Genomic DNA, 25482 nt, shown 5'->3' with positions numbered 1-25482 from the left:
CACTTCCTTGGGGCCACACCAGGCCCCACTCTGCTCTCGGCACTCTCAGCTCTCCTCTGTGACATCCCCACAATGGTACTTGGAGCTAGCAAGGATTTTCATGCTTGGTTTAAAGATGAGGACCCCAGGGAATAGCACCTTGTGAAAGCCCCATGGTGATTTGCAATCGGGTTAGCTTTACTCCAATTTCGGAGAGAAAGAAAGGAAGCAGCAGTGAGGGTAGTTAACACCCCAGCAAACACGGTGGCCAGGCTGGCAGTCCAGATGGGAGGGACGGAGGCTGGCGTGCCATGGGGTCCACACATGGGCCTCTTCTGACCATTCTGGACCTCTTTGCTCTGTCCCTAGCCTCCAGCCGCTCCCACCCCGCCAGCCCCAGCCCACCGGGGCCACAGGCCAGCCCAGTGCTGCCAGTCAGCTACCGCCTGTCGCACACGCGTCTGGCCTTCTTCCTTCGGGAGGTGAGGCCTCCTCCACCCACGGTCGCCAACGGCTCTCTGCAGCGCTCCGAGCCCTTCGTGGTGTTCCAGACCAAGGAGCTGCCAGTCCTCAACGTCTCCCTGGGTCCCTTCAGCACCAGCCAGGTGGTGGCACGGGAGCTCCTGCAGCCATCCAGCACCCTGGATATCCCTGAGCGCCTGACGGTCAACTGGAAGGTGCGGGCATTCATCGTCCGTGCCCGTGTGCCCGCCTCACAGCCAGTGGCCCAGGTGCTTTTCTACGTGGCCGGCCGGGACTGGGATGACTTCAGCATCACCGAGCGGCTGCCCTGCGTCCGTCTGCATGCCTTCCGGGATGCCCGGGAAGTCAAAAGCTCCTGTCGCCTCAGTGGGGGGCTGGCCACCTGTTTAGTGCGGGCTGAGCTGCCCCTGGCCTGGTTTGGACCCCCTGCCCCAGCCTCACCACCCACTGCCCGCCGAAAGTCTCTCGATGGGCTGGAACCTGAGGCAGCAGGGGAGAGCCAGCAGGCTGAGCTGTACTACACTCTCCATCCCCCAGATGCATCTGGGGGGTGCGGGGGCACCCGCCGGGGAACTGGGCCCGGGACAGGGGCCCGGGCTGAGAGCCCCACCCAGCACCCTCTGCTGCGCATTGGAAGCATCAGCCTGTTCCGCCCGCCCCCCAAGAGGACCCTACAAGAGCATCGGCTGGACAGCAACCTGATCATCCGCCTGCCAGACCGGCCCCTCAAGCCCGGGGAAGTCCTCAGCATCCTCCTCTACCTGGCCCCCAACTCCTCCTCTCCCTCCAGCCCCAGCGTGGACCATTTCACACTCAGGTAGGGAGGCTCAGGATCAAATGCATACCTGACTCCTTGTAGGAGGCTCGCAGATCTACCTGTCCAGCATCCTAATCCCAGCTCTTCCATTTAGCGCTTGAGCAACCTCAGGAAGACACCTCACTTATTTGAACCTCAGTGTTCAGGTTGTTATCTGATGGGAACAAAAATTCCTGTGCCTACCTTCATACGTAGCCAGATTTGGCATTGTGGTAAATGGGGGCGTGTCAGTTTTCACAAGCATGGACATCTAGAATGATAGAATTGGGGCTGGGGAGGGCCCTCAGACATCAGCCAGTGCAATGCTCCCATTTTACAGATGAGGAGTCTGAGGCCAAAGAGGAGAAATGGAGACTACAGAGAAGCTCCTTGGCTGGGAGCCAAAAGATGAGTAGGCATATGTGTGTGTGTTCAGATATTTGCCCCAAGTCCTGGAGTTGGGAGAAATTTTTTCAATTTTTCTTTCTGAGCAGGATACAGTTCTTGAATTCAGAAATATCTTCACTCATATCACGCCCCTACAAAACGTAGTGTCTCATAGTAGGAACCCGCGGTTTGAGCTATTTTGGGTGATTCCAGGGACACAGAAAAGGCCCCACCAAAACCCTTCACCCCCAAGCACTATGCACGGGACCTGCAACATCGCCCTTAACCCCCAACCTTTTTGACTAAGTACTCTCCTGAGTGTTCCACCTTAAAGTCCAAATATTCCTGGAAACAGTCATACCTGATTCAGGGATTGATAGTTGAATGTGAAAAAAAGAAAGAAAAAAATTTTTTTTTCTTTTTTTCATGAGTTAAATCAGTCATCAGAGATCTTGGGCTGCATTAATAGGAGTACAGCAAAAAAGAATTAAGGAGGTGATAATTCACTTTGCATTCCAAAAAAAAACCTGTTGCCATCGAGTCAATTCCCACTCATAGCAACCCTAGAGGACACAGTAGAACTTCCCCATAGGGTTCCAAGCCTGTAATCCTTATGGAAGCAGACCGCCACAGCTTTCTCTCCCAGAGCGGCTGATGGGTTCAAACTGCCAGCCTTTCAGTTAGCAGCCAAGTACTTAACCACTGCACCACCAGGGCCTCTTCATCATGCTGCTTTAGTCAATATTAATTAGAGCACAGCCACAGTGTTGTACTTAGTGTAGTACACTACACCTATGTGTTCAAAGTGTCCAGAGACGGCCAACCAGGATATAAGGTGACTTGAAACCAGGGCAAAAAGCAACAGTTGGAAGAACTGGAAATTTTAGGCCTGGAGAAGAGAAGGCTGCTAGGGCACCTGCCCACCTCTCCAGTGATCTGAAGAACTGCCAGAATTAAAATGGAGTTGAGTGAGTGAGTTCTCTCTTGCCCCAGCAGACCTATGGCTGTTACAGTTCAGCTAAATATAAGAGGTGTGTACCCCTTAGAGGCTTTCTGGAAATGCGACAGGATGTGTGCAGAAGTAGTGAGTTCCTTGTCACTAAGATATACAAGTAGAAGTTAACTAAAGACTTGGCAGGGGTATGGTAGAAATGACTGCAGGTTCCACTGAGGGTCAGAGGCTTCAGCTACATCATACCAGATTCCTCAGATTCAGCTCACCCTTTGAGTCTAGAACTACATCCAACCTGAGCCTAGGGCAGGTGGCCAGGTGGGCCCTACCCTGACCCTCTACTTCTTCCTCTCCCTTTTTCCCCAGGGTGAAGGCCAAGAAGGGTATAACCCTTCTAGGCACCAAGTCACGGAGTGGCCAGTGGCATGTGACCTCGGAGCTGCTGACTGGGGCAAAGCACTCCACAGCCACTGTGGATGTGGCCTGGGCTCAGGGCACACCCCTGCCTCCCAGGTGAGCCTGGGATGGTGCTTCTGCCCACCTCTTTGCAGGGCAGGCACCTGGGAGGGGTGGAGGTTCCTGATGGAGGAGGCAGGGGCTTGCAGAAGGGCTGGGACTTGGTTTTTGGGGACCTTGGAGTTCAGGCCTCTAGGAGGGGGTCCTGAGGATGGGGCACCTCGTGTGGGCTGGAGAAGGCCTCAGAAGAACTCAGCCAGGCAGGCTGCCCAGCTGGGGTGGGGTCCCCACCTGGTATTAGGACTCCTGGGCTGCTCCCAGCCCTTCATCCTCGGCTCGCCTTCCTTCCCCACCCCTGGCAGGGAGGGCCAGGGGCCCCTGGAGATCCTGCAGCTGGACTTTGAGATGGAGAACTTCACCAGCCAGTCAGTCAAGCGGCGGATCATGTGGCACATCGACTACCGCGGCCACAGTGCCCTGCCTGACCTGGAGCGGGCGGTCACCGAGCTGACGGTCATCCAGAGGGATGTGCAAGCCATCCTACCCCTGGCCATGGTGAGTGGGCAGGGCTCTGAGCCAGCAGACAGGTGTCTGTGCAGGTGTGTGTGTATGTAGATCGATACGTGTGTGTCTGTGCTCATGCATGTGTGTGTGCAGATCAATACATGTGTGCGTGACAGCAGGTGCCCGAGCCTGTGACTACCACCCGCACCTGACGTGCCCTCCCAGTGCCTGATGGGCGAAGGCCAGCAGATGCTGAGGGCTGCAGAGGCGGGAGAAGTCACCACAGGGGGCCGCTGAGGGAAGGTTCTTGGAGGAGGCGGCTGTGCAGCTGAACCTTGAAGGTCAAGTGGGAAAAAGAGCTTGCACAGTCAGAGAGGATGAGGTGGGTGCCCAGGCAGAGGGATCACATGGGCAAAGGTGTGGTGTGAGGATGTGAGCTGTTTGTTCAAAGGAGCAATGGATTTAGAAGGAGAGTGCTGTGGGTGGTAACGCTGGAGCGGTTGCGTGGGCTCAGCCCCGGGGCACCGTGAATGACCATGCGAACATGGAACAAGCCTGGGGCACCTTGAATGGCCAGGCAAGCATGTTGGATATGAGTCCTGAGAAGCATGGCAGATTTCTGAGAGCACTGTAGGGGTGGGGAAGGATTGCTCTCTGGCATCAGAGTGGTGGTGGTGAGTGGACCCTGAAGGCTGCTTAGGGGTCCAGGGAGTAGACCATCTGAGCAGAAGCATGAGGCTGAGTGGGCTGATGTCCCTGTGCACGTGTGCAAGGGTACTCGTGGGAAGGACGTGCACCCGAGGAGGGGTCAGCCCAGAGCCAGGGCCTTGGCCAGCTTGTTCCAGGAGAGCAGAGGACTATGGGCATCTGGCTCAGCAGAGCCCCACCTTCCCTCCTTCCCTCAGGACACAGAGATCATCAACACGGCCATCCTGACAGGCCGGACGGTGGCCATCCCTGTCAAGGTCATCGCCATCGAGGTGACCGGCCTTGTCCTGGACGTCTCTGCCCTAGTGGAATGCGAGTCTGACAATGAGGACATCATCAAGGTGGGCTTCCTGGAGGAGTGCCCTTGGGGAAGGAGGACTCAGACCTCCACGGGGAGTGGAACCCCAGGCCAGAGGGGAATTCACATTCCAGGCTGGTCCCCATGGTAGGCAAGAGGAAGGGGGATGGGGGCAAGAGGGGAAAGAAAAGCTGTGGGCATCCCATGTCCAGCCTGAGCGGGGTGAGGGCAAGCCCTGGGTACTGCCCCTGCCCGTCCTGGAGGGCTTCCTGCAGGGATATGGAGGAGACTGTTACGCAGAGCAGAGGAGAGACGCAGTGTGGACAACTTGAACTCAATCCACCAGTTGCCGTAGAGTCAATTCCAACTCATGACAGCCCCATATGTGTTACAGTAGAACTGTGCTCCATGGGTTTTCAATGGCTGATTTTTCAAATGTAGATTGCCAGGTCTTTCTTCCGAGGTGCCTCTGGGAACCACCCACCTTTCAGTTAGCAATGAGCACATTAGCCATTTGCACCACCCAGGGACTTCAGAACTCAATCAAGCAAGTAATTATTGAGCATCTGCTGTGTCAGAGGCTCTGGACAAGGCAACAGGGGACAGATGAGGGAAGTGGGCCCCTCAAAGACATGTTCGGAATCCATGGGGCTAGTGACCCAATGGAGGAGATCAAACTAAGAAGCCTCAGGAAGCATGTGGGTTAGGCCAGGAGTGGAAGTTGTATAAGGGACACATCCCAGCTCCTCCAACTCCTGAAGCTCCCCCCAGCCAGAAATCCTCCCCTTGAGCTCCTCCCCAAGGACCCACGGTGGGTTCTCCACATTCATCCTCCCCAGTAGGGCCTCCAGAGTTGCCCCTTCCTCTGGCTTTGGACAGTGGTCAGAGGCGAGATAGGGACAGTCGGCAGTGAAATGGGCAGCAACATGAAGGTGTCCAGCCCTGGCACCTGTAGCGTGGGCAAGCCATTTGCCATGCCAGCCTCCAGCAGGCCCCAGGGTCAAATGGTCAGACAAGGGAATCTGTTTCCTGTTCCTGTAAATCATTCAACCACAGGGGAGCGGGAGGAGGTGGGTGTGTGTGTCCTTCTCCCTCCTGCCCTTTGGGCTCCCTCACTTGCTCGGTCTCTCCACACTCGGCCTCTGGAGCCTGTGGGTCTGGGGAGCACAGGGTCACCTCACCCATCTCTGATCCAGGAACAGTGTCCTACAAGTGAGCCTGAAGATGGCTCTGTACACACCCCACTGCCTCTTTCGGAGCAGAACCTGGGCCTCAATCCAGGGGCTTCCCCCTGCCGCAACAGTCCCTTCTTCTGCCTCCCTGACTCCCCTCCCTGCCCCAACCCCAAAGCAGGCCAGAACAGAGTCATGATGGCTCAGATACCAAAGGGAATTAGTGGAGATTCTTAATGGAATTTGTTACCATTCTCAGTGAAATATACTCCGATGCTTTATGGAGTTTTCCAGCATTCTAAATGGAATGTGCCAGCCTTCAGATGGAATTGTCTGCCTTCTGAAGCAGGAAATGAGCATTTCTGGCAAGGACGTTGTCCCCACTTCCCTCTACCCACCCCTCTGAGATGATTAAGGGATCTGCAGGGGTGTGGGGCGGGCCAGGGCTCATCTCCATGGATAAGCCAGTGTCCCGGCACCCTCCCCACCCCCCAGAACTGTCAGCATGTCAGCAGCCCTTAGGCTGCATGATAGATCCTCCCCCAAACACAGGGGCCTCATGTGTGTGCCCATGGGCATGTACCAGCAGGAGCACCTAAATGCATATGCACAGACAATGCATTCCAGGGTGTGCCAGGTGTACAGGTGGGCACACCTGACAGGTACACTCATCTCTGTCTGCCCTCAAGTACTGGCAGGGACACCCAGTGAGTGGGCACAGATGTCCACCAAGATGTGTTCAGAGGCATGCGCCACCTAGGGGGCCTGCAGGAAGGCAGGTTGGTTATCCACGTGGGCATGCAAAAGCCACGCCCATTGGTGGCAGCCATCCAGGTGTCTGTGCTTGGGGTTATCCAGCCCTGATTTTTCCTCTTCCTTGCTCGTCACCTCACACTTGGCTAGAGCCACTCCCTCACGTGTAATTAACCAGCTGCCCGATGTTCTGGGGCAGCCCTACCCGAGGGGCCATGGAGGAGCCACACTCCTGCCCCTCACGTCCACCCCTCCACTTTCTGCCTGCCGTGTCGAGCCTGCTCAGAGCAGGCTGCTCCTCTGTGCTGCAGAGGACTCTACCTGGCAGACACCTGGAGGGGAAGCCACCCTGAGAGGCCCCCTCCAAGGTGTGGTGTGGCAGGTCAGAAGCAGCCTCAGGTAAAAGCATTTGCATGTTGGCTCTGTGCCAGGGAACACCCCTCCATCCCTCCATCCCCAACCCCTTCCCCTGCAGTGTCTGGAGAGGCGGAGTGGCATCAGAAACACACTGAAGCCAATGCCTCCAGAGGAATCAGGGGCCCTCTTCCTCCTGGCCTTCGCCTCTCTCTGGCTCTGCTTGTTAGACTGAAGTCCCCTGCACTGCCCACAGGAAAACCCATGGAGCAAGACACGCCCATTGTCCCTCCCCTTCCCCAGGTGTCCAGCAGCTGCGACTACGTGTTTGTGAGCGGAAAGGAGTCTCGAGGGTCCATGAACGCCAGGGTCACCTTCCGTTACGATGTCCTCCATGCACCTCTGGAGATGACGGTCTGGGTTCCCAAGCTGCCCTTGCACATCGAGCTCTCAGACGCCCGCCTCAGCCAAGTGAAGGGCTGGAGGGTACCCATCCTCCCCGACCGGAGGTACAGCCCACCCCTCCACATTCGGGGGACACGGGATACTCACGGGTGGACCCAGCCCCAGCACACTCTAATCTGCATGTGTGCATAAGGCCCTAGGTATACACAGTCAGCAGGTCAGTTTTACAACCAACAAACTCATATTGAGCAGCTACCGTGTGCTGGACACTGGTGGGTGCTTAAGACATGGAAGTGACTGTGACCAGTACCGGACCCAGCCAAGCTCTTGGTCCAGCAGAGAAGGCAGTCATGTACATGCCACAGAGCATGGTGGGACTCAGGGGGGCCCTGTGTTCAGGAAATCAAGAGGCACAAAGGAGAGGACCACCCCTTCCTCCAGGAGAAGTCAAGGCAGGCTTCCTAGAAGCAGTGACTCCTGAGCTAAGTCTTAAACAAAAAAAGCCTGTAGCCATCAAATCAACTCCAGCTCATGGTGACCCCGTGTATGTCAGAGTAGAACTGTGCTCCACAGAGTTTTCAATGGCTGATTTTCCAGGAGACTGACAGGCCTTTCTTCTGAGGTGCCTCTAGGTGAACCAAAACCTCCAACCTTTTGGTTAGCAGCTGCGTAGGTCAACCCAGGGACTCCTTAAATCTTAAACAACTAGTAGAAAGGAGTTGGCTGGGGAGGAAGGGTGAGAGAGCAGTCAGACAAACAGGGGACACACACACCAACACAGACCCACACACGTGTGTCCAGTCTGGGCACACCAGGGGCACACTCATGATCACTTGATCCCAGGAGCAGTGATTCACACCTGGGCTTCCTTGCAGAGTACAAGCCCAAGACCCAAAGGCCCATCTGTGGGGCATATAAATGTGCTCACCGCACTCCACTCTCCCGCTCAGAGTAGCCGAGAGAGAAGCCCAGCAGGGAACAGCAGAAAGGAAAAGTAGCAGGCGGCTGAGAGCAGGAGGGTGCGGGGCTGAGAGAGAAGCAGGTGGTAAGAGAAACAGGCGGGCAAGTGAGACTTGGGCTCAGATCAATTCACCAGAGATTTGGAAGAGCAAGGCAGGGTAGACCAGAGCCTCTCAGACTTTAACGTGCACAGGAATCACCTGGAAATCTTATTTAAAATTCAGATTCGGGTTCAGTAGCTCTGGGGCAGAGCCTGTGATTCTGCATTTCTGGCCATCTCCTAGGTGATGCTGATATTGCTTTGAGTAGTGATGGCGTAGTGGACTCTGAAGCCAGATAACTTGGGCTCTAATCCTAACTCTTGTTTATAAACTGTATAGCCTTGGGCTGCTTACATAGCCTCTCTAGGCCTCAATTTTCTCATCTATAAAATGGGCATGAAACTCCGACCTCACAGGATGACTGTGAGAATTTAGTTAATCTAGGTAAAAGAGCCCTCTGTGTGAGCGAATTCTGATCTTTTCATCCCTCCAAAACACAAGCAAAAGCTGCCCAGCCACACCCTTATCTTTCTCTCAGAGCACTGTCCTGACAATGAATCTCCTAACTTTAGCATCTTTTGCAATCTGGATAGGCTGAAAATTTCCCAAATCCTCAAGTCCTGATTCCTTTTTTGCTAAACAGTTCTCCCCTCAATTTCTCTCTTTCCTCTTGCATTTTACTATAAGCGGCGAGAAGAAACCAGGTCACGTCTTCAACATTTTGCTTGGAAATCTCCACAGACAAATATCCAAGTTCTTTGCCTACAAGTTCTGCTTTCTGTACAACTATAGGGCCTGATTCAGCTAAGTTTTCTGGCACTTAGATAATAAGGATCGCCTTCCCTCCAGTCTAGAGCTTTAGAACAAGGTCGGTGTTGAAGAAGAGGCAGCACTTGTTAGTTCTTGAGGCCAGCTATTTCCTGGCTGGAAGCCCTGGTGCCTTAGTGGTTAAGTGCTATGGCTGCTAACCAAAAGGTCAGCAGTTTGAATCCACCAGGTATTCCTTGGAAACCCGGTGGGGCAGTTCCACTCTGTCCTATGGGGTCACTATGAGTCAGAATTGCTGGCAATGGGTTTGGTTTTTTTTTTTAATTCCCCATCTTGGTTTAGGCACAGCAGAGGCAGGAGATGGACCAGGGAGGGTCGAGACTGGGACTGCTGGCTCCAAACTTGTTAGAGACAGAGGAAAGAACCAGGAGGGAGCTTGCCGTTTGCAGAGCTTCTAGCCATGGGGAGCTGGAGAGGAGCCAGCAGGGCGAGGGTGAGGGGAGTGGTTTGTCCGGGTCCTAGCCAGGGTGAGAAGTCTCCAGCCTGGCCAGCCCTGACCCGGTGCCTCCCTGCCCAGATCAGCCCGGGAGAGTGAGGATGAGGACGAGGAGGAAGAGGAGCGGCGGCAGAGCGTGAGCCGAGGCTGCACCCTACAGTACCAGCATGCCACGCTGCAGGTCTTCACCCAGTTCCACACCACATCATCCGAGGGCACGGACCAGGTGGTCACCATGCTGGGCCCGGACTGGCTGGTGGAGGTCACTGACCTGGTCAGTGACTTCATGCGGGTGGGTGACCCCCGAGTGGCACACATGGTGGACAGCAGCACGCTGGCAGGCCTGGAGCCAGGCACCACCCCCTTCAAGGTAGGCACAAAGGGCAGAGCTCAGGACCCTTGTTTACCTGTGGACAGAGAATACAGGTGTTTCTGTCACAGGATCTCAGAGCCTCAGCCTCTGGGAGCAGCCCCCGCCCTGCTCAGAACATACTTTCTGCCCCATCTGCCCCTCCACCGGAAACTCCACCATCAGAGGTCAAGCTTCCTATGCTCAGCTCTGATGAGCATTCTCACTCAAAGCCTTATTAACTGTTACCAGCCTTGCAACGCTTAGTGTGGGTGACTCAAGCAGACCCCCTCCCTGAGAACAGGGTGGACAGAGGAAGGGGGTGCAGGTGGGAGGGGTCGGCAAGCCTACAGACCAGGAGGAGGAGTTCTGGGATTCAGGAACTCAGCTTTGACCTTCCTCCCTGACAGCTGAGTATCCGGACAGAAATCCTCCACCTAAGAGATTGTGAGTAGTGGCCTATGGGCTGGAATCTGCCAGGAGACATGTTTGTTTGTAAAGGAATTAAAAAAAAAATTGAAAAACTGGCAGGTTCCCTATTTTGAAAAATCTGTATTTCTGGCTTTATAAACAAGCAATCTGACAATACTGGGCCTGCAGTCCCACCTGGCAACCATCAGCAGGAGTCAATATTGGTACCCTCTTTACACAGACACAATTGTCCCATTTGCCACAGTCCCCACTGGTCCCTTTTGGCTCCCTGACACTGAGGCTAAATGGCAGTTGCTATTTATCACCACAGGGGGCTGTTGTTTCCCTTAAGGTCTCCACACTCTTCCTGTCTGGCTCCCGTGGGCCCCTGGCCCCTGTTTGGCCTCTGGGCCCTGGTTCCTGGTTGCAGCTCTACGGCAGAGTCCAGGAGTCTTGCCTCCCAGCCTGTCCCTCTCCTCTCGCCTCCTCTTCCAGCAGTACTGGGATTCCCTCCTGGGTTCTGGAAGGTGCTGTTTCCTGGCTGCCTCTCACCTCTGCCCCATTCTGCCTCAGGTGGTGTCCCCATTGACAGAGGCTGTGCTTGGGGAGACACTGCTGACAGTGACGGAGGAGAAGGTCAGCATCACACAGCTGCAGGCCCAGGTGGTGGCCAGTCTCGCCCTCTCCCTGCGACCCAGTGCTGGGAGCAGCCACACCATCCTGGCTACCACGGCCGCCCAGCAGACCCTCAGCTTCCTTAAGCAGGTAACTGGCTGCCTGGCCTGCCAGCCGAGGAGTTTGGCGTATAGAAGGAATTTGGGTTGTTTTCCCTCTGCCATGAGTCCCCAAATTAGGGCATTAGGTAGTAGAAGATCTGTCTATCCTTTGTGCCCTGCACACTTGCCCTGCTCCATCCCCACACCATCTACACAGGGAGTCTGGCCAGTCTTGCTGGCTGCACTTGCCACCCTGAGATGTTCCTGCTGAGGGTCTCCCTCCTGGATCCTCAAGGGACCCACTGCCTCTGACCCCACCTACTGGAATTAGGAGCCCCTACTACAGACTCCACAGACACACGACGGGCACTGGCTACAGGACAAAGATAGAAAGGTGCCAGGTGGGAGCATTGAGCCAGGAGTCAGGACACAGGAGTCCTCTGTCCCTGACTTGCTCTGTGACCCTAGGCCAGCCACTTCTCTCTGGACCCTGTTTCCTCACCTGCAGGGAGGTTTTAGTCAACAGATGGGGGAGTCTGGGAATGGCTATGTATTCTCAATCCCCAGTGCCTAATGGCGGGGGGGTGATCCCAAGGCCAGGCATGGAGATATGGGGTTTCCCTTGTAACACAAGACTTCAGTTGGACTCAAGGCAACAGTCACCCTCAGCTCATCAGGGTGAGAGAGGTGAAGTGGGCTAGGAAATTCTGGGGGCAGTGAGAGGCCTGGGTACTGTAACCTACAGTTGAGCCTCCCCCACCCTGAGAGGAGGATGCCCGCTAAGCTATGGTTCCTGAGCACCTGCCACATACTGGCACCATCCCAGCACTGGGAATACAGCAGGGAGCCCTCCAGCCAGGACTAGCTCTCTGACTCCTGTCTTCCCCTCCTCCAGGAAGCCCTCCTGAGCCTCTGGCTCTCCTACAGCGATGGCACCACGGCCCCACTCTCCCTCTACAGCCCCCGGGACTATGGGCTGTTGGTGAGCAGCCTGGACGAGCGTGTGGCAACGGTGACTCAGGACCGGGCCTTCCCGCTGGTGGTGGCAGAGGCCGAGGGTGCAGGCGAGCTCCTCCGAGCTGAGCTGAGCATCGCTGAGAGCTGCCAGAAAACCAAGCGCAAGAGCGTGCTGGCCACCACGCCTGTGGGCCTACGGGTACACTTTGGGCGGGACGAGGAGGACCCCACTTATGACTACCCAGGCCCTAGCCAGCCAGGGCCTGGTGGCGGGGCTGAGGACGAGGCCCGGGGAGCTGGCCCGCGGGGCACCGGGGGTTCCCCAGCAGAGAGCCCGGGCCGGGGTACGGCCAGCCCCGCCGTCCCGCCCACAGAAGACTTTCTGCCGCTGCCCACCGGCTTCCTGCAGATGCCACGGGGGCTAACAGACCTGGAGATCGGCATGTATGCGCTGCTGGGCGTCTTCTGCCTCGCCATCCTCGTCTTCCTCATCAACTGCATAGTCTTCGTGCTGCGCTACCGGCACAAGCGTATCCCACCCGAGGGCCAGACCAGCATGGACCACTCGCACCACTGGGTGTTCCTGGGCAACGGGCAGCCGCTGCGCGTACAAGGAGAGCTCTCGCCGCCCCCCGGGAACCCGCTGGAAACCGTGCCCGCCTGCTGCCACGGCGACCACCACAGCAGCGGCAGCTCGCAGACCAGCGTGCAGAGCCAGGTGCACGGGCGCGGCGACGGCTCCTCGGGCGGCTCGGCCCGGGACCAGGCCGAGGACCCCGCCAGCTCGCCCACCTCCAAGCGCAAGCGGGTCAAGTTTACCACCTTCACCACGCTGCCCTCCGAGGAGCTGGCCTATGACTCGGTGCCCGCCGGCGAGGAGGATGAGGAGGATGAAGAGGACCTGGGCTGGGGCTGCCCGGATGTGGCGAGCACCACCCGGCCCACCCCGCCCCCGGACCTGCACAATTATATGCGCAGAATCAAAGAGATGGCGTAGAGGCGCGATCGGGGTGGCTGGGGACCCCCCACGCGGGGGCCGCTCTGTGTCCAGCGTAGCCGGGACCTCCTGCGCACACCTGCGCGAGCCGGTTGAATCTGGTTTTATACTCCCTGCCCCTGCAGCTTTGCTCTGTGTCGGGCGGGGCCGCCTAGTGTCTGGTCCTTTTGCCCTCACACCGTTACCCTCTTCTGCCCCCTGCAGGTGGAGGCGCTTCCTCCAGTGGCTTGCAAGGAAGAAAGGAATCCCAACCCTTGTTAGACCCTTTCCGAGCCTCCTCCATCTTAGGCAATCCTCCTGCCCCAAGAGTGAGGTGAGGAGGCCAAGCTTGGGGCGAGGTGGACTCACACTGTGCCCCCTCCCCTGCCTCCCATACCCCCCGTCTCCCCCCTGTGCTGGGGGGAGCTGGGTGGATCTTGTGTCACAGGCCGCACAAAGACTTTTTTCAAACCAATATTCAGGGATTTCTGTCCTGCAGGGTGGGGAAGCTGCGCCTGCCTGCCCTGCGAGGGATCTTGCTGTGGACATAATATTCGAGGGGGGGGGGGGCGGGACAGTTGTAGCATCTGCTGGCTTCCCCGCGTCCCCCAGCTCCTTCCCAGCACCTGGCAGCTGACTCTGCAGAGGAGTCTGGGGCCAAGCTGGTCATCTTCCTGAGTTCTCAGGACTCTCTGTGTCCCAAGGGCTGTAGGCAGGGCCCTAAAGGGGGAGAGTCCTGGGTTCATCCCCGGCCTAGCCAAACCCCAGAGCATCAGGGTCTGGACAGGCCCAGAGAGGCCTGGGTGCATCCTGCCGACCTCACAGCAAGGTCAACACCACGCCTTAGCCACTCTCCACTCTGCTGACCACTCCTTCCCTCTGCACCGGGCAGGGGAGACAGCCACCCATCCCCCGCCCCAAAATGGGATCTGATGGGAGGAGGACAAGAAGCACTAAGGGGGTGCTGTGAGGGACCTTGGGGTGGGCAAAGGCTGAAGACAGCCCAGGCTTCTCCCCTACCCCCATCCCACAGCCAGTTTTCTCTCGGGTTCTACCCACCACTGTGTTGGATTTTTCTTAAATAAATAGAGGTGACCAGACTGGGGGTGGGGGCAGCAGCTCTCGAAGAACAGACAGTACATGGTGGCTGGTTCTGTGTCTTCCTTGTGCACACACGCACATGTGTGCATACATACACACGTGCGTGCACACACATGTACACACACACATTAAAGGACATGAGACTGAAACATGGCAGAACAGGCTGCCATCCTGATCTTCCTCCTTCCTCCCCCAACATTCGGGTCCCCTTAGGCCCTCTGTACCCTTATAGAGAGATGCCTCCTCTAGGGGTCCACCATGATTGGCTCAAAAAGGAAGGGCCAAGGTTTAGGAGCTCCAGAGAAATGCCTGGGTTTGAGGGGAGCCTCAGAAAAATAAGGAGAAGGCGAGAGAGGGTAGGTGAGTGCACCCCAAGCTCTCTCCAGTTTCCCTTCCCTGCCTTCAGCCCCCCTCCCAACAGAAGTCCTTCCCCATCACCCCGTCTCAGGGAGGCTTCTCTCTTCTCTGTGGGCCTGGGGAGGGCCTGGCCAAAAGGAGCCAAAAGAGGGGTGAGTCTGCTCTACTCACAAGGGGATTTCTACGTCAGAGAGCCAGACAGGAGGGAGCCCAAATGGGTTGGGTGTGCCCTTCCACACCAGTGGGCCAGGTGGGCTGGCTCATAGCCCCTCATGGCATGCTTGATGTGTGTGTATGCATACACAGCCTCCCATAGCCTGGAGAGACCACTCCTCAGCACGGGCAGCAACCCAGGGCAGCACAGGAGTTCAGGGAACAGGGAGGTGGGATAGGGTTGCCATCCAGCCTCTTGTGCCTGTAAACAGGGGGAGCCCAGCCTTGGGTTCATTGCAGCCAGGGGGGCTGCGTGGCACCTGTGCGAACATGCTCTTGTCTATCCCAGAAGGAAATCTGGCCTCCACCATCATCTGCAGCCCTAGGGTTGTTCGTTGGCCCTGGGAGTTGTAAACGCCCTGCACAGCGCCCAGCAGCAGACAAAGCATCAGGCACAGAGCCTGGCACACTGAGATTCTCAGTGGTGCAGTTTGCTACTTCCAGGTTGGGTGTGGGTGTGAAACCCCTGTGAAAGGCAGGCTAAAAATGGACCAGCCCTGCCCAAGATGTGTCAGGCAACACGGGGCAGGTAAAGCTCAAGTGTGCTCAGAGGTGGGGTGGGGGGATGGCAGGAAAATTGCCAGAACCACAGGGAGGCTTCCAATGGGGCTTTCATTGAGTTTCGAAGACACCAGACATCTACTCTTCAAATAGACCCTGACTAGTACTCCCTGGAAGCCCTGGTGGTGTAGTGGTTAGGTGCCATGGCTGCTAACCAAAAGGTCAGCCGTTTGAATCCACCAGGCGCTCCTTAGAAACTCTATTGGGCACTTCTACTCTGCTCTATAGGGTCACTATGAGTCAGAATCAACTCGACAGCAATGGTTTTGGTTTGGTTTGATTAGTACCCCCTAGATGGTGCAAAAGGCTAATGCTGCTAACCAAAAGGTTGGAGGTTCGAGCCTACCCAGAGGTGCCTTAGACGAAAGGCCTGGTGATCTACTTCTGAAAAATCAACCATTGAAAACCCTGAAGAGCACCGTTCTACTCTGGCATACACGGGGTTGCCATGAGTCAGTCAACTTGATGGCAACTGAATTATTTTATGAGCTCCGGGGGGAGGGGTGTCTCAGTCATTTTTTTTTTAAATCCCTGTGCCTAACTTGATGGCTGCAACTGACAAGTGCTCAACAAATATTTGCCAGCTCCAGTCCAAATATAAACTGTAAATGGCTTTCGTATATCCCACACTTGGGGATTTTCTACACTTAGCACCTTATCAGTGTAGAAAAATCACAAGTTATATAAGTCATCCCCTTCCGTTCTTAGAGAGAGTGATGAGGAGAAAATAAGTGTGAGTCAAGGAAGACGATCCCAGTTCAAGTGTATGTGTGGGGCAAGGGGATACACTTGCGTTAAACTTGGAACATGAATTCATTTCATTGAACACATTAAGCTCCTACTATGCATTTTTTTTTTTTTTTATGCACAGGGCTCTGCTGGGGAGTCTGGGAGGCAAAACTGGAGGCCTATCTCTAAGGAGCACCCAGCCCATACAGAAAATAGGCAACTATAGCTGACCACCGTCATCTGGGAAGATTGATGCTAACTGTGATAGAGCTTGACCCCAGTTGGTGGGGCACAAAGGAGGAGATGGAAAGATATACTGAGTTTGCTGAGGACAGGGATGAGGACATTCCAGGAAAGAGGAATATTACTTGTGAACAAACCAGGAGCTATATACTCAACCCACCAACACGCTGTGCTTTCTTCTTGCCACCATGTCTTTGCACATGCTGTTCCCTAGGCCTGGAATATGGTGATGGGAGAAACATACAAATGTACGCAAAGGCATGGAGGCCAGAGAAGGCCTGGGGTTCAGCGTGGGTTTGAGATCAGACCTGAGGTTCAGATCCTTTCTCTTCCCACTGGGCGAAGGAAAGAAGTCTTAGAGTGCCAACAGGGCTACTTAGGAGCGTGCTGCCACAGCCTGAGGTGGCAATGATGAGGGTGGAGCCAGGGTAGTGGGAGCAAGAGATGGGCAGATACAGTGTGTTCAGGAGTTGGAAGTGGAGGATTTGGCAAGTCGGGTAGGTGAGGCACAGTGGGGCACATGAGCCTCTGCCTGACTGCCAAGACCTCTTTCCTAAATGAACTTGGGAGACCAGGCCACCAGGGAAGAAGTGGGCACTGTCGTAATGGTGTTCTCCAGCATCTTCACTTTCACAAACAGGGAAATGCAGACCCAGAGAGGAGCAGCAGTAGGCAGAAAGTCACACAGTAACCTAGAACAGAGTTCTGCCTGCCACCTCATCCTTTCATTTGCGTTCCGTCCTCTTCATCCCTCACTCTCTGTCCAAATGACAGAACTCAGAAGCAATTGCTAGAAAAGGCAACTACTAACCCTCATGCGGTTCAAGAGGGATCAGGCTTGGCGGAATGAGGTGGGACATTAAGTTAACAGCCCCTCTGGAAAGGCCCTGGCACTGAACTCCCCTTTAAAAATTTGTACTCCACCCCGACAGTAGCTATTGACAGACAGCAGCTCGGGGAACCCAGGGAGCTAGGCCATGAATCAGCTCTCTAGTTAAATGAGATTTCCCGGACAGCCAGGGCTGGCTGCGAAGACAGAGCTGAGAAACCAGCCTCCAGCCCATCCCAACCCCCAGCGCTCATCTGCCCACCCCAGCCCTATCAGCTCTGGACACCCTTCCTTGCCATTTTTTTAGGACCCACCCTACCCCCGCGTGGCCTCCTTTTATTTACTGATAGCAAACAAAAAACCTTATTTCCTCCATGCCTTTTACCCAACAAATATTGACTGAGCACCTACTGTGTGCCAGGCACTGTGTTCCCTCAAGGAGAAGGATTCCTGGGGAGAGAGTCCTTGCAGCTAAATTGAGACAATGGAAAATTCAATGGACCAGGAAGGAACTCTCTCTTGAAAGAACGAAACTTCCTAAGACAGGTTGGCAAGGGCTCCCAGGGTTTGATGTCACATTTGCTGTGTGACCTTCGGCCAATGCATCACCAGCTCTGAGCCCTCTGTTTCCCCACTTGTAAAGGCATGGAAATCCTCACCACTGAGCAGAATCCGCTGGCCTCCCCAAAGAGGCATTGCTATGGCCACACTTGTATTCCCAACAATAGTCTTGGGAGATAGGAATCACAGCTCTTGTTTTACAAATGAGGAGACAGGCACACAGAGAAGGCATGTCATTTGCCCAAGGTCTCGAGCTTAGCAGTGACCTGGTGGCCACTTTCAAGCCTACATGCTTTGTGCTGCATCCTGCAGTCACTAATGTGGTTGGCAAGGGAAGGCGAATGAGGTTGGAGAGGTTAGGAGGTTGGGGGGTGGAATGAGGAAGGGTCTCTGAGGATTTGATGTGCTCAGTCATGTGCCCAGTTAGGGGGGCAAGGTTGTGGGACCCCCATTTAAGGCATAGACCATGGATAGTGTTTGGGGCAGATGGATGACGATGGATATGGCATAGACGCTTGGCCTCTCTGCCATTGCTGGTGGGACCACATTTCCTCCCCTGCTGGGGGAACTCATCCCCTCCAAGAGGCAGAGAGAGCCAAGCCCACCCTCCAGCCCTCCCTGGAGTTGAAGGGATGGATGAAATTCATCAGTGCTGACAGGGAGCTATGCTGGGACCCTGCTCCCTGGGCCTCTCCCTGGGCCACCCTCCCCCGCCACACACTTACAGTGGGGCTTCTTTCTGAAGCCTGCTCCCCTCCTCCTTCAGGCTGGCTTCCAGGTGTGTCCCCTGTGGGACTGCTTTCTCTCAGCGGAAGGGGAGGGCCCAGGGCTGGGGAGCTGGACTTTGGTCAGCCTGATAGGGAGGACCACATCCCCCAGGGAGGAGGGAATGGGGAGAGGAAGGGGAAAGAACACACCAGCGGCTGAAGGTGCTGGAGGAAATCCCCAGAGATGCCTGAGCGATGGGGTGACCCTCCACCCCAGAAAACCCCACTCCAGGAGCAGGCACAACAAAGGAGCAGATGCGGCCGGTGATTAAAGTGCTGCCATTGTCAGAAGATGAGGAAACCGGCTCTGGTGGGTGGCTGGGCAAGCAGAGTGCACACACACACACACACACACGCTCAATACACACAATACAAATACACACTGCAAACACCCCTATTCATTCACAGAACTGCAAACTCACAGGTGTGCATGGGCACACACCCATATGTGCACACAAGCACTCACACATGCACGTGTACGTGCACACACATGCACGCGCATACGCATGCATGCCAGTGGTTGGAGCCCCAGAGCCCCAATGCAAAAATAACTAGTTGGAGCCCCAGAGCCGCAGTGCAAAAATAACCGAAGGTGGCTACCACCACCAGGGGAGCTTAACCACTCACCTGGTCAGAGCCCTCACAGCCCCTCCTCCCCACCCCCTGTAGGCCTACCTGTGTGGGAGGACAGGTGGAGGTCATAGGGTGGCAGCCAGGCCCAGCTGGAACCTTGCAAGTGGAGGAAGGGGTTGGCCCAGGAAGGGTGGATGGACAAGGTCTGGGGCACCCCTGGGGTCTCTGAAGAGAGGGGCTGCTCCGCTAACCTCAGTAAATTCCCTTCTGGGGGCATTGTTTGCATATGAGGTTGTTGGAGGGAGAGATGGCCAGGACCATATTTAACCCATACTTATTAATAACAATAAATAAATTCTCTCGCAGCGCTCAGAAGAATATCCATTTACATGCAAGCCATCGCTAAGTTAATTACAAAGATTCTTATCTGTTCATTAAAGCCGATTAGAGGGTCCTCTATTTGGAAACACTTTGCAGTTAAAGGGACTATATTATTAACTCTAATGAAATGATTTATTTGAGGCTGCTGCCTGGTTAGGGGAAACCTGGGGACGGAAGCCATCATTCGGGGGGCAGCCCAGTTCTTCAGTCGATGTTCTTTGCATGACAGCCAAGACTTCTGGGAGTAAAGGGTCCAAGATCCTGAAGAGATTACTAAAACTCTCCTCTGGGTGGGGAGAGTCCCATCTGAGGGTGGCTGGAAGGAAAGGGCATCCCAGGGAGAATCGATCTCAGTCACCTCTCTTTGGAAGTCAGCATCATTGGTTTCCCCATCTATGAAATGGGCATAAAACAGCGCCTACCTCCCAGGGTTCTTGTGAGGATCAAATGACTTATTGCATGTTAATAACTAAGAACAATACCTGGCCCATAGTTCACCCTTAATAAATGCTAGCTATTATTTTATCATTTTCCATTGAAAGATGAGTTTTCAGAAGGGATGCAACCTGGAGATCTAATTCTCCAATTTTATTTTTCCCCCTTGGTGTTTAGGTGCAGGGCTTTCTTCTTGGACTGAGACATCTCTCTGGGGTACTTTTGACAATTTTGAGGCAATGTAGGCAGTCCCCAAAAGATGGATAGTGATTTGGGGGAGGGAGGAGTGGCATTTAAGTAATTAATGTGACAATTCAAAAGAGATCTGACTCCAAGCTGGTGTCATGGATAGCTACATTGAAAGCATTCTTTGAGATGGGTTTTTATTGTCTTGGTATTGCCTAGAATTATTCTAAAATCAGGACTGAATCGTGTGTGTGTGTGTGTGTGTGCGTGTGTCATGGTAGGGGTGGGAGTGATAGGGGGTGGGGCAGTAAACTAATCTTCTTGGTCCAGATGACATTACAGGAGATAAGAATGCTTACACAGGGGACTCTAAGCTCTTAGAACCGAGCCCTCATCTAGGGCAGACAAGGGGGTGGTCTGCCAGGCCACAGCCCTGCTTCCATGGCCCAACCTGGCCTGGAGCTCAGTGCACCGCTCTGGGCCACCAGCAGCCAGCCAGGTGAAGATGTGTATCTGCCTTTCTCTGGACTGGGTTCACAAGCTGGTGAAGACCCAGCCAGATGCTGCCATCTCTCCCCCTCCATCCTCCCATCCGCTTCCTCTTTCAAGGTCTGAATCGGAGCCCCTTGCTGGGGCTTCCACTGGGACAGGGGCATTCCAGACACACCAGCCTGGGCTTCTTCCTGAGGCTTCTTCCATGTCTGCTGCTGGGTGGTCAGGAAAGAAAGAAGACACAGTTGGTGGTCAGAGATGGGGATGCCAGGCACCGCCAGGTGTCTCTGATGAAGAGACTCCTTTCCCAGGGCAGGTACAGCCAGGGAGCCCCGCACCAACATTCACAAACACACTCCTTGGGATGAGCCTCCGGGTGTGGCCTCTAGTCTCAAGGGTGTCAATCCACATATCTAAGGAGATGTGCAGACTTTCACCCAGACTCCCAGGTCCCCAGGTCCCCAGCGCAGGTCCAGGAAGCAGCTTCTGTTCTCCCTTCCCAAATTCAGACAAGCTGGTGGCTCCTGAAGTTAGCTCTGTGAAAATCCACCACCCCCTGGAGGCTTATTTCCCCGCAATGCCTGGTCTGTGTCATGCGTTAAGATTGTGTGAGGTTCTCCGGTCTGTATCCAACAGCTTTCTTGTCCCTTTCCCTGGTCTCAACCTCTCTGCTCCCTGTCTTGCTGGGCGCGGGTGTGGAAGCTGGCTGGGGCTGCCTGGTGGAGCGGGTGGATGTAGGGAGAGGGCAGGCGAGGAGGTGAGAGAAGCTAAATGTCCATCATGTCTCTGCTCTCTCCCCTGGGCCCCAGCAGAGCTGAGGGATGGCACTGTGCTCTGTCAGCAGCTCTGGTTGAAATGGATGTGGAACTGGTAGGGTGGTGTCGGGAACACTTGGTGAGATTCATTTTCCCCACTGCTTGGGGAGAAAAATGTGGCCTCCAGGTCATCCATCTGCTCTGCAGCAAAGTGGTAAACAGGTGAACCTCACCACGAGCAGCCTGGAGCCAAGCCCAGCTCAGCAGTCTTCCCGTGGGGCTCAAGGGTGGGGGAAGTACAGGGACTCATTTCTTTAGGTGCCCCCAGTGTGGGACCCTTGGCAGATTGCATGCATCTTCCATCCATCCCTACAAGATAGAGAGGGGGAAAGATAGCTTCTTCCCCTCTTCTTCCCTGTCTCCCCTCTGAGGACCTCGGAGAGCATCAGGGGGCAGAGGAGCAAAGATGAGAAAGTCAGACGGATCACGATTCCGTCTCATGATCTTTCTCACCTCTGAGACAGAGCAAAGAGAAAGATGGCTAGGTTTCTCCCTTGTTGTTGTGTGCTGTCGAGTCGATTCCAACTCATAGCAACCCTACAAAGCAGAACTGCCCCTATAGGGTTTCCTAGGCTATAAATCTTTATGGGAACGGATTGCCAAGTCTTTTCTCCTGTGGAGCACCTGGTGGGTTCGAACCACTGACCTTTGGTTAGCAGTCCAGCACTTAGCCATTGTGCCTCCATGGCTCCTACATTTCTCTGATGTTCTGGAAATGCTACCTTTGCTTATTCCATTCCCTCCACTTGCACTGTTCTCTCTGTGTGTCACTCTTAGAATCCCACCCATGGCCAGCGCACAAGATACTTCCTCCAAGAAATCTTCCCAGATCCTCCCAGCCTTATCTCCCAGCCTCTTAGTTACCTGACAGTGGAATTCGTCTTTAGGGGCTTGATTGACTTTCATCCCCCTCTGCCTTTTACAGCTGTATCATTTCTCAACCTAGTTCCGCTCAACCTCACCCGTAGTGAGTGATTTGCATCCGTGTGCAGGCAAGGACTGGGCTGGAACAGGTAAATGCCAAAGTGCACAATTTCCCTCCCAACTCAGAGGTGGCCTGACAGGCCCTGTCAAATGCTTTTGTCAAATGCATTGTGCTTACAGGAAAGTAACCAGACACCTGAGTCTGGGGGTTGACTCACCCCTCTCCTGGCCCTCCCCACCCTCGTCCCTCCTCTCCCCCTGTCATTTCTTCCTACATAACCCTTCCTGAGACCTTGTCAGCCATCCCTACATCTGTTCTCTGCAAACATCAAAGTGCGTTCATGCCACCCACCTGCCTTTGGGCTGCTATGATTATTTCCCATTTAACAGGTGGGGAAACTGAGGCAGATGCAGAGATGAATCTTGCTCAGAAGGACAGAAAAGCAAAGCAGGGACTAGGGCTGGACTGATATTACCGCTTCTGAAGCCACGCCTTTCTACGTGTTTAAAGTTCATGGCACCAGTGTGAGGCCCGCCGGCTTCTTCGGCACCAGCAGGGACAGGGCCCATTCCAAAGCTCTCACTCTTCCTCCCATTCCAATGCTCTCCCTCCTGGCTGGCCTCCCTGCCCAGGGTCAGAGCCATCTTCCTGCTCTGTATCTGGTCATGGCCCCCCTTCCAGCCTGTCTCCATGCAGGTGCCCTTTCGGGAAGTGTTCAGATAAGGTGTATGCCACCCCAGGTGAGACGGCCTACCGGTACTTCTGCTCTGCCTCCTGGAGCACCAGGCCCCCTCTCCATTCCTCAGACCCTCTGGGGAAGGGAAGGACAGCTCATCCACACATGGCCCCCCACACCAGACTGGGAGGACCCTCTGCTCTCCTCCCCCCACCTCCCACTGCCCAGCCTTTCCAACGCATGGTTCACAAGGAGGAGAGTGCATGCAGGGACAGCCAGGAGACCTGGGTTCGAATCCCCACAATCAATGCACCTCTTCTGTCAGCTGCTGGGCTGCAGAGACCGTGAGGAAATGTGGGTGATCACACCCCAGCCCACCCCCCATGATACACACATCCCTTCGTGACGCTGGACGAGCCCCTTCCCCTCTCCATCTGCTAAGCAAGAGGGCGGAAGCCAGGAGAACTTAACTCCATTGGGGCGGGGGAGAGGGATGCGGCAGCGGAAGGCCATGAACCCTTTAAAGAAGCTGATGAAAATCATGACCCCCTCCCCCGTTAAAAATACACATTCCCACTTACACAGAATTTTACATATTATCGGTGGGGGCGGAGGACCCCTGAGGCCCCCTTAAACTCCATGGTGGCCAGTTCCGGAAGCCCTTGTAGACCGATCCTAAGAACCTTCCCAGCTTCAACTCTCTGAGTTGCAGCACTCCAGCAAGCACAGGCAGAGGCCAGGCGGAGAGCAGTCCCTCCCTGTCCCCTGGTGGCCGGCCCCAGAAAAGGCCGAGGGAGGGGCGTTTTTCCCATCATCCCTCACCTGGGGTGTTAGTGGATCTGGCACCATCCTTACTCACTGAGCCAATCTCTCCTCCAACACTGGCCCAACCCCACCCCCTCCTCTGGACAGCAAAATTAAAAGAGATTTGTCCTCCAGTGGCGAGAGCTCATCTCTCTCGCCCAAGCAGCAACAACTTTCCTGGGCCAAGGCCCCGGCCCCAGGTGGGGATTGCTGAGGGAGAGCCTGGGCAGTGGGCCCTCATCTCCTCAGCTGTCCCCCGTCTGCCCCCTCCCTCCAGCCCTTTCCTCCTGCCCCACTTTGAGAGGAGAAACATCTTAAACAGGTTCCGTTTAAAACAGAAGTAATCCCTTTCCGTATTTTTAAAGTTCATGGCCCCAGTGTTAGGCCCTGTGGGCTTATTTGTTCACTCCTTCGTTCAACAAGTAGCTCAATTTGTCACCTATTTCCTGAAGCTTCCAAATCCCCGCCAGGTTGAATGATGGCACCTTGCTTGGTCCTCTCATACTAAGCGCTTCCTCAAGGCTTCTGTCGGCAGGGGAAAGTCCAGAGCTGCAAGGGCTGGGAGCACTTGAGGGCACAGACCCTTTGGATTTCTTTCACTAACGCTGCCTGTGCCTGGCATACAGCATGTGCTAAAGGTGGTGACCGTACCCATCGATGGGGGAGCCACCACATGCTAAACACTGTGTAGGGCCAAAAGGGCCGACCAAGAATGATGCATCTACGTGGATACAGAAACAAACAAAATACCCTTGTGACCAGTGTTAAAACAGGCGTGAACAGACCCACCCCAATACTATTCCCTTTATCTACTTAGCCCACATCTCTGGCCACACTGGCCACACCGTCAGGTTCCCCAGGTAGACAAGGTGCCCAGCTCTCCAAGATCTTCTGGCCACTAGCACCACTATCCAGGACAATGGGACTTAGGGGTTATGCACCTTGAAAGGAGAGGAGAGGATTCTGGGAAATTCCCTCATAGCTAATCTTATAAAAGATGGGGGGGGCTGGCAAAAGGAGGAAGGGAAGAAGGCCATTCTCTTGCTTCCTTTGGCCTCACTGGTGAGACTATGATGCCAAATGCCATAGGGACAGCAAACTCACTGCAGAAAACAACTGAAGCCCTCAGAACTAAACCTGGAGTACCTGCTTTGGGGGACCTTTCCAGCTCCCCAAATATCCTCTTTCAGGGAGCTTCCAACTACGGCAGAAGTCTGGATCAGATTCCCATTGCACATGAGGTCCCAGTTTAAGAAGGCAAGAGGAGACCCTGTCTGGAGTCAGCAAAGTTTTTTAAAGGGCTATTTAGTAAATATTTCAGGCTTGCAGGCCACATGGTCTCTGTCAAAACTACTCTGCCCTTGTAGCTCAAAAGCAGTCATGTTGTTGTTGTCGTTAGCTGCCATTGAGTAAGTTTTGACCCATAGTGACCCCACGCACAATAGAACGAAACATCGCCCGGTCCTGCACCATCCATATTGTTGCTATGCTCGAGCCCATTATTGCAGCCACTGTGTCAATCCATCTTGTCAAGGGTCTTCCTCTTTTTCACTGACCCTCCACCTTACCAATTATGATGTCTTTCTCTGGAGACTGATCCCTCCTGACAACATGTTCAAAATATGTGAGACGTAGTCTCACCTTCCTTGCTTTTAAGAAACATTCTGGCTGCACTTCTTTCAAGACAGACTTGTTCAGTCTTTTGGCAGTCCATGGTATATTCAATATTCTTCACCAACACCACAATTCAAAGGCATCAATTCTTCTTCAGTCTTCCTTATTCACTGTCCAGCTTTCGCATGCATATGAGGCGATTGAAAACACCATGGCTTGGGGCAGGCGCACCTTAGTCCTCACGGTGACATCTTTGCTTTTTAACACTCTTTAAAGAGGTCTCTTAAAGCTGATTTGCC

General features: G+C 54.7%; 1 protein-coding gene across 1 annotated transcript; it reads left to right on the top strand.

Moving 5' to 3' along the window:
• The first annotated feature begins 290 nt into the window (after positions 1-290).
• TMEM132E (transmembrane protein 132E) lies at positions 291-12942 on the top strand. Its single transcript, XM_023553376.2, has 8 exons — positions 291-1279; positions 2964-3110; positions 3416-3608; positions 4463-4606; positions 7146-7351; positions 9594-9882; positions 10846-11037; positions 11884-12942. Exons 1-8 carry the CDS (start codon positions 291-293, stop codon positions 12940-12942), a joined length of 3219 nt encoding a protein of 1072 aa, XP_023409144.2.
• Positions 12943-25482: the final 12540 nt, after the last annotated feature.

Source organism: Loxodonta africana, chromosome 18, assembly GCF_030014295.1.
Source record: "Loxodonta africana isolate mLoxAfr1 chromosome 18, mLoxAfr1.hap2, whole genome shotgun sequence".
NCBI classification, from domain to species: domain Eukaryota; kingdom Metazoa; phylum Chordata; class Mammalia; order Proboscidea; family Elephantidae; genus Loxodonta; species Loxodonta africana.
Note: the sequence above shows the minus strand (reverse complement) of the source record. Positions and strands in the feature narration are given on the sequence as shown.